The sequence below is a fragment of the Physeter macrocephalus genome, chromosome 4, assembly GCF_002837175.3.
Source record: "Physeter macrocephalus isolate SW-GA chromosome 4, ASM283717v5, whole genome shotgun sequence".
Lineage (NCBI taxonomy): Eukaryota > Metazoa > Chordata > Mammalia > Artiodactyla > Physeteridae > Physeter > Physeter macrocephalus.
In genome coordinates, this window is record NC_041217.1 from 145273057 (window position 1) to 145292843 (window position 19787).

Genomic DNA, 19787 nt, shown 5'->3' on the forward strand with positions numbered 1-19787 from the left:
AACCTGTGTCCCCTGCATCGGCAGGCGGACTCTCAACCACTGTGCCACCAGGGAAGCCCGATTATTTATTTTTTAATGAAACTTGATGAGTTGATTCTCAAGTTTATCAGGAAGGGTAAATGTGAGAGAATGACCAAATTCGAAAATATAATATTAACAACTACAAATGGGAACTTGTCCTACCAGGTGGCATAAAATATTATAAAGCTACAGTAATTAAAACAGCATGATACTGGTGTAAAAATAGACAAACGGAAAAATGAAATTCAACAGAGTCATGAAACAGACCCAAGTATAAATGGGAATTCAATAAGTGATACAGTCATCATCTAAAAATCAATGGGGAAAAGATGAACTATTTAATAAATGATACAATGCAACCGGCTACCCATCTGAAAAAAAAATTAGGCTCTTGCATCATATCATATGCAAAACTAAATTCCAGGTAAATTAGAGTTCTAAAACAATACAATATAAGCAAAAAACAAAAACATGGGGCTTCCCTGGTGGCGCAGTGGTTGAGAGTCCGCCTGCGATGCAGGGGACACAGGTTCGTGCCCCGGTCCGGGAGGATCCCACATGCCGCGGAGCGGCTGGGCCCGTGAGCCACTGAGGCTGTGTGCGTCCGGAGCCCGTGCTCCACAACGGGAGAGGCCACAGCAGTGAGAGGCCCGCGTACCGCAAAAAAAAACACAAAAAACAACCCTAGGATAGTACCAGGGGAAGATAATCTTGAGACAGAGAAAGACACTCCAAAACAAGAACCAAAACATCTAAGATTTATGTTTGACCACGTGAACAATAAAAACTTATCACAGATATAACCAAATGACAAGCAACAGCTTGGGAGAAAATATTTTCACCATACAAAGGTGATAGGAATCTACGTTGTATACAAAGAGATCCTACTAAGAAAGAAAAGAGCTCAATACAAAAATGGGCAAAGAAAAAACAATTCAGAGAAAAGAACAGATGCTCAACCTTATTGGTAATCATGAAAATGCAAATTAAAGCAATGTGATTTCATTTTTCACCCATCAGATTGGTTAAAATAAAGACATATCTGGCTATGGCAAGGGTGGGGAAGAACCAGCATCCTGACAGTCTGTGGGACTGTAAATTGGTTCGGCCTTCTTAGAGGGCAATTTGGCAGAGTCTAACAAAATTTAAGTTTGCATACCCTTTGGCTCAGTAATTCCATTTGTAGGAGCTGTGCTACTGAAATAGTTGCACATGTGCACAAAGACATATGTAATGAATGTTTACGTCAGCATCATCTGTAAACAGAAAATCTAAATGTCCACAAATATATGAATAGTTAAATAGATTATTGTATATATTATGAATGGAGTTGAGCGATCTGCATGTTCTTTTTTTTCTTTTGTGGTACGCGGGCCTCTCACTGTTGTGGCCTCTCCCGTTGCAGAGCACAGGCTTCGGATGAACACGTGTCCCCTGCGTCGGCAGGCGGACTCGCAACCACTGCGCCACCAGGGAAGCCCTGCATGTTCTGATATGGAAAGCTATCCAAGGTATACTGTTAAGCAAAAAAATAACAATAGGCAACGTTTGTATGCGTGCATTTTCATCTGTGTATAAATACATCAAAAGAGGACCAGAAAGCCACATACAAAAACATTGGTAGGTGATTACACAAGGAGGGTAGGCTGGGACTTCCCTGGAGGTGCAGTGGTTAAGAATCCACCTGCCGATGCAGGGGACACGGGTTCCATCCCTGGTCCGGGAAGATCCTACATGCAGCAGAGCAACTAAGCCCGTGCGCCACTACAGAGCCTGTGCTGTAGAGCCCGCGATCCACAACTACTGAGCCTGTGTGCCACAACTCCTGAAACCCGCGCGCCTAGAGCCCATGCTCCACAACAAGAGAAGCCACTGCAATGAGAAGCCTGCACACTGCAACGAAGAGTAGCCCCTGCCCACTGCCAACTAGAGAAAGCCCGTGCGCAGCAATGAAGACCCAAAGCAACCAAAAAAAAAAAAGAGTAGGCTAAGGTTAAGGAGAACTTTCACTTTTTACTTTATGTACTTTTGAATTGTTTGAATCTCAATGTACATGTATATAAACTTACTAAATTTTTAATTTAAAAAAAAGCATATATTCTATCCACACATCTCTAAATGGCAAATATCACAAAAACTGTTTTTTTAAAATTTAAATTAATTAATTTAATTTTTATACAGCATCACAAAGTAAGACTGTTGATTTAAGTGTTTTATTAATATCAAATCCTAAGAGAACAGCAAAATGAACTGCCTCACATTAGGAATAAAAATCCCTACATAAAAAAAAATTAAGTTCAAGAAAAAAGAAAAATAGTACATGCACAATCACAAACTTATTTAAAATTTAAAACTAAATCACTGTAGAGAATAGCAGCAAAAATCAAGTCAAATGTTTAGATAAAAATTTCTCTGGAAAGTGATCCATTCCTTAAACAAAGGAGAAACAAAAGTATAATATAGCAACACTGAAAACACACTGCATGGGCATGAAGTCAAGAGTTATAGAAGGAGACAGAAAACAGTCCAGTTTTATAGCCTAGAAACAGATGGAAATTTAGAGACATACTCAGTTGAGAGGATCCAAAAGGCACAGCAGCAAAAGTTTAAAAGGAAACATATTTCAGTGAAGCCTTACTCTAGACACTAGAGTTCAAAATTATAAGCAAGATGTTCCGGAAATGACACCTCCATGACAGACAATGTACCCACACTACTTCTAGTCTCCAGAATGACCCCTTGGAGCACTTTCAGAACTTTATTGTGCCAACCACTCTCAACTGATTTTTTTTAAAAAAAGAGAAAATTAATCTAGCTTAAACAACAAAGAATCATCTTCATTTTTTGTCCATCAACCTGTGCTAACAGGAGAAAGTGTTAAGTAAATCAATATTTGGCTTTAAAAAATAGTATATGTTTCTAAAATTTTTTGGTATAAAATTTACCTTCATGATTACATTTTTCTCAATCTAAAATTAAAGTCAGTCTAAGAATATACATTTTTGATGGTATAGCCATCAAATCCTAGCCCAGCCTGGGATTCAATGTTGACCATAGACAACTGTACCCATTTATATAATGTAGAACAGGATATAAGAGATTACTAGTTCTTGATTAGAATCTAACTTCTTCACACAAAGGAAATGTCCTAAAAAGTGGTAAGCTTATGGGAAATTTTAATGGAAAGCTTTCTTTCCTGCCATGACTACACAACAGGAAGAATGCTGGAAACCATTATGCAAAATGGACAACCTCTCCCACCTCTCTAGCCTGACTTAAAACTTGGATCCAGGGCTTCCCTGGTGGCGCAGTGGTTGAGAGTCCACCTGCCGATGCAGGGGACACGGGTTCGTGCCCCGGTCCGGGAAGATCCCACATGCCGCAGAGCGGTTAGGCCCGTGAGCCATGGCCGCTGAGCCTGCGCGTCCGGAGCCTGTGCTCCGCAACGGGAGAGGCCACAACAGTGAGAGGCCCGCGTACTGCAAACAAAACAAAACAAAAAAAACTTGGACCCAATTATGCCCTGGAATCAGTCAAGGAAGTTAACAAGAACCTGTTGCTCCCACTCTTCCTTTTCATCTACCACTATCTCCTCTCTCTTCCATCCTCAACTCTCAGTCCCAGGCACAATACACTTACCAGTTATACCTCTTTTACAGTTCTGGCCTCACTTTATCAATCTTTTAATCTCTGCACCACAGGCAATAGAAAGCATACTGTATGTTCTAAAGTGCAAGATATCAGACCTCATCAAAATTTAAAACTTCTGTGCTTCCAAGGACACTACCAAGAAAATGAAAAGACAACCCACAGGATGGGAGAAAATATTTACAAATCATGTATCTGGATAAGTGACTTATACCAAAAATATATTTTTAAAACTTTACAACTTAGCAATAAAAAGATAAATAACCCAATTTTTAAAATTGCAAAAGACAATTTTTTAAATGCAATATTCTGGGGGAAAAAAAAAAGGACAAAGGATTCAAACAGACATTTCTCCAAAGAAGATATACAGATGGCCAGTATGGGAAAGTTCCTCATTAGTCATCAGGGAAATGCAAATCAAAACCATAATGAGATGCCAGTGCACCCTTCAGGATGGTTATTTAAAAAAAAAAAAAAAAAAAAGGACACGTGAGACATGAAAGATGCTCACAGCATTAGTCATTAAGGAAACGCAAATCAAAACCACAATGCGATACCACTGCACACCTAGTAGGGTGGTTATAATCAAACAAACATAAAATGATAAGTGTTGGTGAGGATAAAGAAACCACACATCACGGATAGAAATGTAAAATGGTACAGCTGCTGTGGAAAACAGTTTGGCAGTTCCTCAACAAGTCAGAATTATTATATGATCCAGCAATTTCACTCCTAGCTCTATACCCAAAAGACTCAAACAGATGCTTGTATGCCAGTGTTCACTGTAGCATTACTCACAATAGCGGAAAGGTGGAAGCCAACAACAGATGAATGGATAAACAAAATGTAATAAATAAATACAATGAAACATTATTCAGCCATAAAAAGGAATGAAGTTCTGATACATGTTAACATGGATGAAACTTGAAAACATTATGAAATAAGCCATAAAAAAAAAAAGGACAAATGTATGATTCCACTTACATGAAGTACCTAAAATAGGCAAATTCAGAGGCAAAAAGTAGATTAGAGGTTACTAGGGGCTGGGGGAAGGGAAGAATGGGAAATTATTGCCTAATAGAGTTTTTGTTTGGGGTGATGAAAATGTTTTAGAAATCGTGGTGATGGTCGCACAATGTTCTAAATGCAATTAATGCCACTGAACTGTACACTTAAAGTGGTTAAAATGGTAAATTTCATGATATATTTTACCAAAATTAAAAAAATTAATAACATAATATACCAAAAACACTGAATTCTACGCTTTTTAAATTTTATTTCATTTTAATAAATTTATTTATTAATTTTTGGCTGTGTTGGGTCTTCATTGTTGAGTGCAGGCTTTCTCTAGTGTGGCAAGTGGGGGCTTCTCACTGTGGTGGCTTCTCCTGTTGCGGAGCACGGGCTCTAGGCGCGCGGGCTTCAGTAGTTGTGGCACACGGGCTTCAGTAGTTGTGGCTTGCAGGCTCTAGAGCGCAGGCTCAGTAGCTGGGGTGCACAGGCTTAGTTGCTCCACAGCATGTAGGATCTTCCGAGACCAGGGCTCGAACCCATGTCCCCTGCATTGGCAGGCGGATTCCTAACCACTGTACCACCAGGGAAGTCCCGAATTCTACACTTTAAATGGATGAGTTGTATGGTATATAAATTATATCTCCCAGTATTTTTTAAAATACACAGAATACAACTTCTGAAAAATCAGAAAAATTTCCAAAACAAGGCATCAATTAATTAAATAATGTATGTAATCTACAGAGTATAATATCATATAGATTATGTGGTAAAAGTACATTTATTAACATGGTGATATGTTTGTGATATTATTATAAGTAAAAAGCAGGTTTCCAGAGTATGAGCCTACTTAAAAAAAAAAAAAAAACTCTGGAAAAATATGTCCCCAAATATTGATTAATGGTGGTTTTCTCTGGATGGTAAGATTACTGGTAATTTTTACACTCTTCTTTTTACTCATCTGTATTTTCTAATTTTTCTATAATGTATGTGTACTACTTGTATAATTAAAAAGTAACCCAAAGTGGGACTTCCCTGGTGGTGCAGTGGTTAAGACTCTGCACTCCCAATGCAGGGGGCCCAGGTTCAATCCCTGGTCAGGGAACTAGATCCCACATGCATGTCACAACGGAGAGTTCACATGCCACAACTAAGGAGCCCATGAGCCGCAACTAAGACCTGGCGCAACCAAATAAATAAATAAATATTTTTTTTAAAAAGTAATAACCAAAAGTAAAAGTATGCATATTTTTAATAACAGGACAGTTAAGGTACATATACAGGCTTAACTTATGAAACTTATCCGATCATTAGGTCATTAGCTCCATCTGGCAACTAGTAACCTATTTTGAATATAAAGAGCATGTATACTATAAACTTTTCCTTACATCCACTTGCCCTTTCTAGGATTTTTAAATCTAAGTTAACTTCAAACATTTTCTCTAAGTAGAAAGACCTTTCATATTTGATAAACTCTAAAATACCATCCTGGGTTTTTAAAAATCTATAAACTGATTAGTGTGGGTAATCATTTCCTTATGCTGTAGTAAACAATAGGAATACAATGCTCCCCCAAACTACTTTAATCTAAATTACCCTTTGATCTCTTCACTGTAGATCTTTTCTAAAATAATGCTAGCCTTTACAAGTTTACTGAGTGCCATGTACTGTGCTGAACACTGTAGAAGCATTATGCTGTTTCATCTTTATAACAACCTAGTGAAGTTATTATTGTCATCACTTTACAAATGAATATAACACAATCAGAAAAGTTAAGCAACATAGCCACAGGTGTTAGACTGAGATGTGAACTAACAACTGACTTCAAAGTCTACATTCTTTCTACTACTATGCTATATTGTAAGAAAGTTGGCTCCAATGTCCCATTTCTTAAATATTTTTAATTTAAAAAAATTCATACATACGCAACTGTTCTACTTCAAAAAACTATTCCTTTTCCTGCCTTTACACATTCTTTGTTGTCACTCTGAAGTTCTATGTAAACATGAAATACAGTGGGAATTTATTAAATACAATTCCTTGGTGCTCCCATTCATACAGCATAGAATGGCAAAGAAGATACACATATTCATAGTGATTGGATAACATGCCTCTTGAATGTGACTACATAGGATTACAATACTATCTAACAATGAAGTTTCAGTATACAGAACTGTTTTAGGGCTGGCAAGACCACCTATTTCCATACCCCTCATTTTATGAAAGGGGAAACTGAGATAAGCTGACTCGCTAGTTAGCAGAGAGGAAACTGGCACTTGAACCCAGGTCTCCTGACTCTCAGTGACGATTATTCCACAGTGGGCCTCTGAGGTAATTCCTAGGTGACAGACATGGAAATACAGAATCCTGCCATTAAGCTACTACGGCCTTCGCATGACAGAATCTGCTGGTGGAAATAAAAAAGGAGACTCCAAGTTCATGGACTTTATCATTTTGTTGTATCCTAGCATGGAGAAAAGATCAGGAACTTTATCCACACACAGAGCCAGGCATATCTGACCCACCATTCAGCCAGATTCTGACCATCCTTTGTTTGCTTCGTTCTTGCCTTTCTCCACTTGTGACACCATTTCCATTTCCACTTGCCCCACCCAATAATCATTAAATAAGCAGCAAATAAAAATTTCCCATTTAAAAACCTAAATTAGCCATCAAGTCAATTCCCAATTACATAATATCAATAAAACATCTTCTGGACTGTCTCTTTACTCCCAGTAGACACCAAGAGAACAGAAATTCATGTTATTATCTAATTATACTTAAAGTCTTATGGGTTAAATTAAACACATAGAACTTTTCAGTGGCAAACATCAATGACTAATACATCATGGAAATTCCAAACACAAAGTGAGCAAAGAAGCAATCTTTTGTAGAGCCCCAAACTAAGCATATTCAATTGCTTGTTGGTATAGAATATACCCTAATGATAAATGGAACCAACTTACCTGTCTTCTGGAGATAACTGATGGAAACCAAGCACGGAACATGTGTTTTTTTGGGGACCCAGTTCCTCAAAGTGAAAGTTTCTAAGAATGGTATGTAATAACTGGGGCCTCCTCCTTTACCAAAGTGCTGTTTGGTTAGCTTTGTTCACCAGCAGCAGGAAACTGTCGGCAAACAGTATGTTCAGTCACACCTGTTCTCTATTAAGTTCTAAATGCTCTTATCACATGTTCAGTCTATAAAAATGTCCTTAATGTCCACATTCTCATATGGCAACTGGGCTAAAAGTACTAGCTTTAAGGTTAGCAAGAGTCAGTGTGATCAAGCTAACATGACACAAAGAGTAAGATGGTTATCCCCTGTCTCCACCTTTTCTCTCTTATCTAGTCTGAAAGTCCCACTACTAGAGTGGTTTCTCTGAAATGCTCTCAATTTCAATTTAGGAGGACAACCATTAAAATACTGTACTCCTATGTGACTTTCGGAGGTCTTTCGTGACTACAGTCCTCTCCTATTAGCATCTTAACTAGGATGTGGTGTTTAATCGATTACCATCACTAAAACTTTAATCCAAAGGATGTAAATCAAGTAGATTTCAATGGGAGTAAGAATAAGGGGAAGAACTGACACTGAAGAGGTGTTCTGAGCTAGGGCAGACTTAGGTAGAGGCGTCTAATTTTGATGGGGGTGGAATATATACATTCATTCAGAGGAACCCCTCCCAGGACTTCCCTGGTGGTGCAGTGGTTAAGAATCCGCCTGCCAATGCAGGGGACGTGGGTTCGAGCCCTGGTCCGGGAAGATCCCACATGCCACGGAGCAACTAAGCCCGTGCGCCACAACTACTGAGCCTGCACTCTAGAGCCCGCGAACCACAACTACTGAAGCCCGTGCGCCTAGAGCCCGTGCCCCACAACAAGAGAAACCACCGAAATGAGAAGCCCGCACACCACAATGAAGAACAGCTCCCGCTTGCCGCAACTGGAGAATGCCTTCGCGCCGAAGACCCGACAGAGCCATAAATAAATAAATAAAACTTATTTAAAAAAAGAGAGAGAAACCCCTCCCAGCACAGCACACCCATGTAGTTGGATATATATATAATCTCTAATATTTGTCTATTTATTAATATATAATTTTATTATTATTATTTTTTAACCTATGACTGAACTGGCCAAAAATTAAAGGAGTAACTCAAATTCAGATAAATCAAGAAAGCACAAATCCAGAGGAGCGAGAGAGTGCTGGAGCTATGGCTGCCCTGGGGACTTTGCCCATCCCCGAATCACAGGTGGCTAGAGCCCAGGATTTAATCAGCCACAGAGAGGGGAAAGGAGACAAAGACTGAGACATAAATAGGATTGGAGGTCAGATCAATGAGGTCCACATAAAGTCAGGACCTCTGAAGGATGATACCCTAGGTGCTTGAACTAGGAAAAAAGAACCTACCATGTAAAGAATACAGCAAAATTTCCTAACCACAAGCCCATACTGATTAAAGAACCTTCTAAAGGATATACTTCAAGAAAGAAAATGATCTCAGAAGGTAGATCTGAGGTGCAAAAATAAATGGTTAGTAAAGAAAATGGTATGTATGTAACTTATTCTAAACAAACATTTGTTATAAAACATTAACAGGTCATTTGCGGGGATTAAAAAAAAAGTCAATATAGAATTAAAATCCTAAAAAAAACAATAGGATAGAAAATAGAGTTAAGTGTCCTAAGGTATTTGTATTGTTTGGGGGAGAGTAAAAATATTAATATTAGACTTAAGTTAAATAATATGTGTGCTTAAAATTTCTAGGGTAACCACTAAAAACAGATTGTATAGCTTCCAAAGTACGAAGGAATAAATCAGGAAGGAAAAAAATCTTAAGCAAGTCAAAAGAAGGTCGAGCTAGGGGTGGCAGAAGGGCAGGCAAAACTAACACAGAAAAAGTAAGATGATGATGATAATAATAAAAATAATAGTTAACATTTATATAGGAATTATCACATGCCAGGCACTGCTCTAAGTACTTTACATACATTAGCTCATTTAGTCCTCACAACACCCCTCTGAGGTAGATACTATATATTATTGTTCCCATTTTACAGATGAGGAAATTGAGGCATAGAGAGACTAAACCTTTGCTAAGATCTCACACATAGTAGGTGTTACGATAAGATTCAAACCCAGACAGTCTAACTCCGGAGTCTGAACTCTACAAACTGCCTAGTAGACAATACACTGGTATGACACTTTGACATTTGTTCATATCCTTGCAAATCAATTTTTCTTCGGTCTACTGACTAAGAATGACCACCGAAGTGTAGCTACTGACGCTGCTCAAGATATTTCTTTCATTGACTATTTATAGATAAGCACAGAATAAGCAAGGAGATATGCTAACATATATGAAGTGCCAAACACAAAGTAAGCACTGTGCCAGACATTTTATTACATGGATTCTCTTGGCTAATCCTCATAATCACCCTGTAAAGTAGATTAATATCCCAAATTTTCAGGGGAGAAAACCAAAGAGCCAAAAATTTAAATAACGCACGAAATGGCAGAAATCCAGGTATGATTGGCTTCAAAATCTACCTAACAAATGTTTACTGAGCATCAATTTATGCCAGACATTGTACTAGACACTGAAGATGTAAGAGTAAATTTAGAAATCTAAGGTTCTCATCCTTATGGAGCTTATGGTGTAATGAGGGAGACAATCCAATAATCATGAAATTAAACGTGAACTACAAACATAAATGTTATAAAGGACAACAGAATTAAAAACTGAAAGGACAAAAGAAAAACAAACTGACAGATGTTTTGAAGTGCTTTGAGATCACATAATAGAGAAATCTGACCTAGTCTAAAAATGTGAGGGCCAGTTTCACTGAGGAAATCATTTTCAGCTCATGGTTCCCAAACTGAATGCCCAAGTACCCTGGAGCACTGCAGCGAATTCACAAGAATGCCCTGGGTTTACATTTTTAAGGGAAACAGAGCAACACTGGACATCTATTAGATATCATGTGAACTATCAGCTCAGGGTAGTTCACAATTTCAACTTTAGATCATGCACATTCTTTTCGAAGACACATCTCTGTGATGCTGACTTTTTGGTGGGCAGTTGCTGTGATAAAAATAAGTACCACGTGAAAATTAATGTGGAAGATAAAATGAGTATGGAAGCATCTAACCTGATTCCAAGGTATGAGAAACTGGGCAGTGCCAACAGGCATTTACATCCAATTAGTAGGTGATTGTGGTTACATAAGAATGAAATAAAGTTGCTACTTCTTCTTTTAATGTATATGTACTGTTTCTTCAAACAGTTACTAAGTTGTTAGAAAATACTTATTAAGTATTGTTTGGATCCTATTACTTAATAAATACAACTGTTAGGTACTTATTCTGGACTAAGGTGTTTGTGAAAAAAATTACTGAGACACTAAGGGGACCATGAACTGAGAATGTTTGGGAATCTCTGTATTAAGTTAAGATCTGAAGGATAAGTAGGCACCTCAAACACCATGCAGTAGAATGAACAGGAGCAAAAGACAGGGTGCTCATCCTTGAAGACATTACAATCTAGTTAGGGAGGCAAATCTAAAAGATAAAGAGTTTTGGGGTTTTTTTTTTTGGCCACATTGCACGGCTTGAGGGATCTCAGTTCCCAGACCAGGGATTGAACCCAGGCCATGGCAGTGAAAGTCCAGAATCCTAACCACTAGGCCACCAGGGAACTCCTGATAAACAATTTTAAAACAATTTAATGTTAAACTTTAATATTTGCAAAAATCTTTCATATCTTTTCTCATGAAATTCTATTAAGTATGTGTCTTATCTCTACTCTAAATTGAGAACCTCTAGAAGCCAGTATCCCCCAACACAGAGCAAATAGTTTGCATTTAGGAAGTGTTTTCTGGGTCAGTCTCACTTGTGTCCGTTTACTCTCCTTAGCCTTTTCTCAGAATTGAAACCTCCAACTACCCTATGCAAGGGTAACTCTGCTTTAAGTGTTCTCCACTCCCCCACATCTCCTGGCTGCTTCTTTCCTACTGTCCTCCTAAATTCAGCTCATACATATCACTGCCCCCCAGGAAGCCTTCCCTGACCCACTGAGCTGTAACTTAAATGTCCCTTATCTAAATGGTCTGTGTGTATATTTCTGTCATAGGACTTACCACTCTGTCCTGTCATAGTCACTGTTTAACTTCCATATCTCACAGCTCACTGTAAACTTTTGACACTAGGGTCTGTGTCTTATTCACCTTAGCAACTATCACAGTGCCTAGCTCTCAAAGAATGTTTTCTGAATAAACGACAAGTAAAGGGAAATTTTTTTAAGTCTAATTATGCCTTTCACCTTAATGGACTTCTTGGAAAAAATGAATAATTTACTCAGAAAAACTTTGAAGAGGAGATTAACAAATTTGAAAAAATTAAAATGATTGATAATCATCCACTGCTAGTAAAAAAAAAAGCATACAACTGCTGATAGAAATGTAAGTATAATGTTTTTGAAAAGTCATCAAACAATTATTAATTAAAATTAAAAATGCACTTATCTTCTGACTTAGCAATCCCACTTTTAGGAATTTTGCTTGCAAAAATAAAAGCATCCATATGCAATATTATATTTACAAGGAAATTTATTGAAGCACGGTTTGCAATAGCAGAATAATTTCCTGAAAACTACCCTGAATGTCCATCAATGGGGGAATGATACAATTAAAAATTAAAATGATTTGATAATCACCACTGCTAGTAAAAAAAAAAAGCATACAACTGCTGATAGAAATGTAAGTATAATGTTTTTGAAAAGTCATCAAACAATTATTAATTAAAATTAAAAATGCACTTATCTTCTGACTTAGCAATCCCACTTTTAGGAATTTTGCTTGCAAAAATAAAAGCATCCATATGCAATATTATATTTACAAGGAAATTTATTGAAGCACGGTTTGCAATAGCAGAATAATTTCCTGAAAACTACCCTGAATGTCCATCAATGGGGGAATGATACAATTATGCTATGGTAACATCCATATTACGGACTATTCTGCAGCTACTAATAAAAATGAGTTAAGTCTATGTGTAGAGGCCTGAGAGGATAGCCATGATACATTCAGTACAAAAAAAAACCAGAATAACCCCATTTGGAGGTAAAAAAGGTAACTATATGCACTTTTATTTGTAAAAATATTGAGAAAGAGTTAATACCAGACAGTTAATACTGGTGACCTCAGGGTTAGAGGTCACCAACAAATATATGTTACTATTGTAACTTAAAATGGAAAGAAAAAAATGAAGTTTTCAAAAGTAAGAATAGTAAATAATCTGAACATAGTCTCCCCTCCTCCAAATTCTTAACAACAACAACAAAAATCCCACGTTACTATTACCTTAATGAAAAGGTGGTGCTTCAGGAGAGTTGAGGATTCTATGGACTCTCTTTTACGGATAATTTAAACTTTCCTTTGAAAAAAACAAAAAAACCCAAAAAACCTATCTCTTACTCCAGCCCATCCTTTCTCCTTGTGAAAGGAGAAAGGCCTGTTCTGAAGCAAGCTTAATGTCCAGTGGATCTTCCTATCTCATTTCTTTAATGAGTGGTAGTCTGCTTTAGGGATTTGTAATCAGGAGCTTAAAAATTTTAGAATGCTCATCAGATTTTTACAACTATACCATTTATTCACTGAGTAAACTGAAGTGTTACATGAGAAATCAGAGTAAAACAGAGGTTTCATTCAAATACTTCTGGTCCTGAAAATGAGAGTACTAACTGCTCCTTGGGCGCCCCCTGGAGACCGAATTTTAAATTTTTTTATATCTTCAGGACAAACTGGTATGCTATATATTCATTCAAAGAATACTTATTAAGCACCTATATGTCAGGCACAATGTTCAACACTAGAGACAAAAAGATAAATAAAAGCAAATTTCTTATTTCTATATAAAGTCAGTATCACCCAAAACTTTCTAAGCATAGCAGGTAGGATACAATGTATAAGTTACCCATACAGGTCCTGGAGGAAGTTAAAACACAAGATGATAAAAATGCTTCTGGGGTGCTACAGAAAGCAATTTGGCATGGATATAAACTTTAGCATAATTGTTCATTTAAGCAGAATGTTCACCATCTTTAAAAGAGAGTAGGTTTAAATATCCCAGCTAACACATGCAAAACTGTGGTTGTTATTTTCAGACAAGTTTAGGTTATAGCAGCATAATTTTTCTTGGGCCAAAACAATATAAAGCTTAATTTAAAAAATTCAAAAATGACACGGTATCTTCCATCATGATTTTTTAGTCACAAGTTATTCCACAATAATAACTCCACTATGAGCACTTGACTCCTGATTGCACTGATTTAGAAAATGGCTAATTTTCAAAAACAAATTTGAGTATGAGAAGACAGACTTAAAAATTAGTTAGAAAATAAAACAAAACTGAAAAAGATCAGTTCAACTAAATGGGCAAAATTCAATCTCAAAGCCTCCCTCAAACCTTTCCTTTCCAGTTCACAACACTTTGAGAAGATGCTGCATCAGATTTGCCTTTTCTTCCTCAAGGTCTGGGAGAGCAAGTAGCACAGGTAGAATTCACAGCTAGAAAAAAAAAAACAAAAAAAACAAGCAACAGCTTCCCTCTGGTGACACCCTCAACCATAACTGCAATGTCCCAGGATATCAGAGGGCCAGATATTCTCAGGTTCTGTAGCAAGGGTCCAAAGATGTACTTCTGGTGGCCTGAGTTGGAAATTAATGTAATCTTCCCAAAGAAACAATTCTGTTTCAGCCACATTTCAGGTATCCTGTTAGCTAAATTAGTAATGGCATGATAGTTGGGAAATTTAACCTTGATTTATATAACTTTTCCCCTACAGAAAAAAATTAGCTCCAAAAATTACAATCGTTTGGGATTCAGCTTACATTTGCCTGGATAATAAAACATTGAGTCAAAATGCAAGAGACTCACAAAAGAAACAAAACAAAACAAAAAATCCTCTGACTTAACTGCCCATAGACATTCCATTGTTTAATCCACTAGAAGACAGCAACTACTGAATTATAAGCTATTTGGAATTGTAAGAAAACAGTTGAATTTAAGCTCATATAAGTGTTGAAACCTTAAAGAATAAGATAATACATTATAGAACATATCTCATCATGGAAATCTTATAATTCTTAATTAACAGGTTTAAAATATTATCCACCATTATCAAACAGAGTAAAGAATAAATACTAGTTACAGAATGTGGAGATTATTTGTAACCCAGTGGAGTAATATGGGTATTATCAGTTTGGCTGTGAACACTTAAAGTCACATTATGATTCAAAATCAAAATATTTAAATACATTCCAATACATCAGTCATAAACCAATTTTTAAAAAGTAAAACTACAGTGCACTTCAAAGTAAAAACAACCAATCTCAAAAATTAAGAACAGGAACTCTAAAACAGAGGAAAAAATTATTTGCATCTATACATGCCAGATATTTTACCTCATTTCATATTCATAAATACCATGCCAGACAAGTATTATTTCTTCCTTCTTACAGAGGAACCCAAGGTAAAACAACAACTTCGCTGGGACTAAAGAGATAGTAAATGGAACAGTTAGGGTTTGAACCCATATCTGTTTGACTCTAGTAAAGTCTTTTCCCCCTCAGAATGGAGGAAAATATTAGCGACCAACAACAGATTCATCTCCAAAATATACAAACAGCTCCTGCAGCTCAATATTAAAAAAACAAACAACCCAATCAAAAAATGGGCGGATGATCTAAATAGACATTTCTCCGAAGAAGACATACAGATGGCTAAAAAGCATCATTACATCATTGCTAATTATTAGAAAATGTAAAATAAAACTACAGTGAGGTATCACCTTACACACATCAGAATGGCCATCATCAAAAAATCCACAAACAATAAAGGCTGGAGAGGGTATGGAGAAAAGGGAACCCTCCCACACTGTTGGTGGGAATGTAAATTGGTACACCCACTATGGAGAACAGTATGGAGGTTCCTTAAAAAACTAAAAACAGAGCTACCATGTGATCTAGCAATCCCACTCCTGGGCATGTATCTAGAGATAACCATGATTCAAAAAGATACATGCACCCCAATGTTCACTGCAGTGCTATTTGCAATAGCCAGGACATGGGAGCAACCTAAATGTCCTTGACAGAGGAATGGAAAAAGAAGATGTGGTTTACATATACAATGGAATATTACTCAGCCATAACAAAGAATGAAATAATGTCATTTGTAGCAAAATGGATGGACCTAGAGATTGTCATAATGAGTAAAGTAAGTCAGACAGAGAAAGACAAGTATCATATATCTCTTACATGTGGAATCTATAAAATGGTACAAATGGACTTATCTGCAAAACAGAAATAGAGTCACAGATGTAGAAAACAAGCTTATGGTTACCAGGGGGGAAGGGAGGGGGAGGGATAAATTGGGATATTGGGATTGATATTTACTCACTACTGTGTATAGAACAGATAACTAATAGGGACCTGCTGTATAGTACAGGGAACTTTACTCAATACTCTGTGATGGCCTATATGGGAAAAGAATCTAAAATAGAGTGGATATATGTATATGTATAACTGATTCACTTTGCTGTACACCTGAAACTGACAGAACATTGTAAATCAACTATACTTCAATAAAAATAAAAAAACAAACAAATATAAAGTCTTTTCTCCTTCCCCTACTATGCTATTTATACATGTAAGAGTTATTTCATATATACAACAAAAACCTGAAACCATCCAATTGTCATGTCTTTTAAAAAGTGAAAAGAACGAACAAAAATAAGGAGAAAAATATTTATGTATTTTTTGGTTGAATTAGCTCCACTTACAGTCTTACAAATGATCAACAATTATAAATACAGCTGTAAAACACATAATGAAGATGCTACCATCCGACTTTTTCTGGATGCTCTTTAGAGAATAAAATATAGGAGTGGGCTGTATGAACCTGGGAGAGGAGTAAAATCCCAAAGCTAATAAAAGCCATATCCTGGAAAAGAGGAAACTATTTTAGAACTTCTGGGTCAAAACTTTTGCTGGTCACCGAGTTTCACAAAGATTCTTTGGTGTTTTACAGCACTACTGGTCTCCTCTTCTGTTTCTAGATATCTTGTTTTCCTTCTCTCCCAAACATTCCCCAGATTCTCCAATAAGCCTTTCACCCACACTGCAGCTAACCACGTATCTGTTCGAAAAATGTTAACGGAATTGAACCATTAACCTTACCACGCTTTGGGGAAAGAAAAAAAAACGTAACACCACTTTAGACTTGGGAGGCATTTCATACTGAGTTTAAATCTGTGTCCACAGCCTCTACTGTTCTAGTGGGGGCAACCGAGACTCGGAGAGAGGAAGTGACTTGGCCATGGACTAAGTGTAAGTTGGCAGCAGGGCCAGAGGCTGAAGTTTGATCTCATACTCCACGGCATTTTCCAACCACACCAAACCGGGCTGAGCCTCAGGGCTGGTACTGACTTGGACGGGTTCAGAACACCTAAAGTAACTCCCTGTCGCCCGGGGTTCCTTTCTAGGATAAAGACCAATTAGTAGACGGTTCAGAGTTTAGAGGGCCTGCAGGAATGGGCGTGGTGGAAAAACCGGTCTCCCCTTCAGGCAGCGGTGGGCGCACCCAGCCTCTAACCCAAATCGACGCTGCTGCCGCCTCCGGCCGCCCCACAACCAGCGACACACTGACCTCTGCGCGCTGGGGTCCCCGGAAGCGGACCCTCCCGGGATCCCTCTCCCAGCCCACTCTCGAGACGAACTTGGTCCCCAAAATGTAAGGAAAGACGGGCGCAGGAACAAAGCGATCCCAAGCGGTCCCCCTCCTTTCTGGGTCCCCCCCGAGGCGGGCGGACGTGGACTACCAGTCCCGACATGCCGCGCGCCGGCGGACCCTCGAACCACCGCCACGCCGGCGGTGCGCTGGTCGCCTGGACTCGTAGTCCGCGGCTCCGGGGGCGGTGGGGGGGGCGCGTGGGGGAGGCGCGGACAGCCGCGCGGTGCGGGCCGGGCCCGCCCGGCGTCCGGTCAAGCACAGGGAGCCGCCGGCTGCCCGGGCCTCACCTCGACGATGCGGGCGCACTGGGTCCCCTTGCCGGCGCCGGGACCGCCGAGGACGAACACGACCTGCGGCCTCATGAGGCGGTGCGGGCAGAGGAAAAGCGGCCGGCCGGTCAGCAGCGGGAAGCTAAGGCCTAGGACGTACAGCAGCCGGCGGCCGCAGCGGCGAAGCATGCACCGTGGCTCGGTAGGACGCTGATACAGCTGACAGCAGCCGGGCAGGCGTTGGAGCGGGAGCGGGGCACGGAAAAGGGGGCGGGCCAAGCCGGCGCCAGCCGCGGTCCAGCCGCCGTGGCTGCCGAAGCGTCCGCGCCGCGGCCGGAAGGGGCGGGCTTCCACTGCTCGCTCGTTGGCCGCGCCCCTACGTCCCCCACGCGGGGCCGCGCTCGCGTCCTCCCCGCCCTTCTGCCGGCTCATTGATTCTTTTGGTCCGCGGGTCCTTTATCCTGAGCCTCCTGGTGTCGGGCCTGTGCTGGCGTCTGGGATGTGACCCACGACAGAGCAAAGCCCATTGTCCCTGCTCGCAAGTTTAAATTCCAGGGGCTAGGCAGCCGACCTGAACAAGTCAACACACGAATAAATAAATGAAATAGCAATATCGGCTTTGAAGGAACCAAATGGAGGAATAACAAGAGATGAATGTAATTTGGGTAAGGTAGACCTCTGAAGAGGTGACATAGAAGCCAAGTCCTAAGGATAGCAAAGAGCAAAACTAGGCAAAGACTGGGATAGAGTGTCCCACAAAGAGAGAAAAGGCGAGTGCAAAAAACCTAAAACTTTCAACTGTTAGAGCAATTGAAAGGCCAGTGAGAGCAGAGCTGTGTGAAACGAAGGAGGGAATGAAAGGTGGGAGAGTTTGGCGCACGGCAGATCAGTCAGGCCCTTTGGTTAAGGAAAGGAGTTTGGATTATATTCTAATTGCAATGGGAAGCCCTTTTAACTATAACTCCATTTCCCTGCCCCTTGCATTAGGGAAAAATCTTGAGAACAAAAGGAGTCCAAGGAATGAGTCTTAGTGAACAGACCTTTAAAAGGTGGAGAGAGGAGGAGGAACCTGAGAAGGCAGAGCCAGAAAGGTAAGAGGAAAACCAGGAGAATGTGGTGTTCCAGCAAAGAGAGTGTTTGGGGTGGGACTGTGGTGGTGTAGTAGTGAACACTGTTAAAAACAAATGAGTACAGATAAATTGGATTTGGTACAGGGAGACTTATGAACTCTACAGTTCTGCCCAAAGCAAATCACACACTATATCTAATTTGAATCCCGATTGAAAAAGGAGTGGATAGGAGATGAGTAAATGAAAACAATACTGAGAATAAGGGTCAAGGCAAAGTTCATTTAGGATGGGAGATAGGGGCCATGCTGTCTAATATGGTAGCCCCTAGCCACATGTGGCAATTTAAATTAATTACATTAAGAACAATTAAAAATTCAGTTCCTCAGTCACAATAACATTTCAAGAGCTCAGTAGTCACATGTGGCTAGTGGAAATTGTATTAGACAGCACACATGCAGAACCTTTCTGTCATCACAAAAAGTTCTATTGGTCAATGCTGTACTCAAGCTTGTATTTAAGCCGCCAGGAATGATTTGACAGAAAGGAAGAAAGGTAACCCCTTGAGAAGAAAAATCAGAAGGGCAGGTCCAAAGGGCACATGGAGGGCCTTAGATGACTTAAAAGGTCTTAGAGAGGAAGATGTTCATTTGTAACAGGAGTTACAAGAAGGGTAGAGTCACAGGAAGGTTTGAAGGTAGGAAGCGTTCCTGTCTGATAACTTCTATTTTCTCAGTAAAGAAAGGGCAATATTACCTGAGGGGAAGGAGAAGGGACTAGGATATTTGAGAGAGAGAAGGTATGAAATAGACATCTTTGAGAGTGGAAAATGTGTTTTTCTAAAGAAAACTAATCAGTAGGACTTCTGGGAAGTATTAAGAGCTCATCTGGTTTTTGAGACCATAGGTTTAAAATAATTGAAGATATTTGACTGTTCAGGTGCAGGCAGAGAGAAGGCAGACTGTTGAGTTCATCTGGG

At 39.3% G+C, this 19787-nt stretch overlaps 2 protein-coding genes across 9 annotated transcripts in view; one reads left to right on the forward strand and one right to left on the reverse strand.

The window, feature by feature from the left end:
- CMPK1 (cytidine/uridine monophosphate kinase 1) overlaps nucleotides 1–18074 on the reverse strand; it is a 33413-nt gene extending 15339 nt beyond the window's left edge. Inside the window, exon 1 of one of the 2 annotated variants that reach the window (XM_024119928.1) lies at nucleotides 17760–18074. In XM_024119928.1, the coding sequence (XP_023975696.1) occupies nucleotides 17760–17930 (171 nt within the window). In that variant the 5' untranslated portion in view covers nucleotides 17931–18074. The remainder of the gene's footprint in view (nucleotides 1–17759) is intronic. The other variant, XM_024119927.3, reaches the window with a different exon arrangement.
- STIL (STIL centriolar assembly protein) overlaps nucleotides 17859–19787 on the forward strand; it is a 63474-nt gene continuing 61545 nt past the window's right edge. For 6 of the 7 annotated variants that reach the window (XM_055084638.1, XM_055084637.1, XM_055084642.1 and 3 more), the window contains exons 1-2: nucleotides 17859–17943; nucleotides 18729–18832. The gene's annotated coding sequence lies outside the window, so the exon portion shown is untranslated. The remainder of the gene's footprint in view (nucleotides 17944–18728; nucleotides 18833–19787) is intronic. The other variant, XM_055084639.1, reaches the window with a different exon arrangement.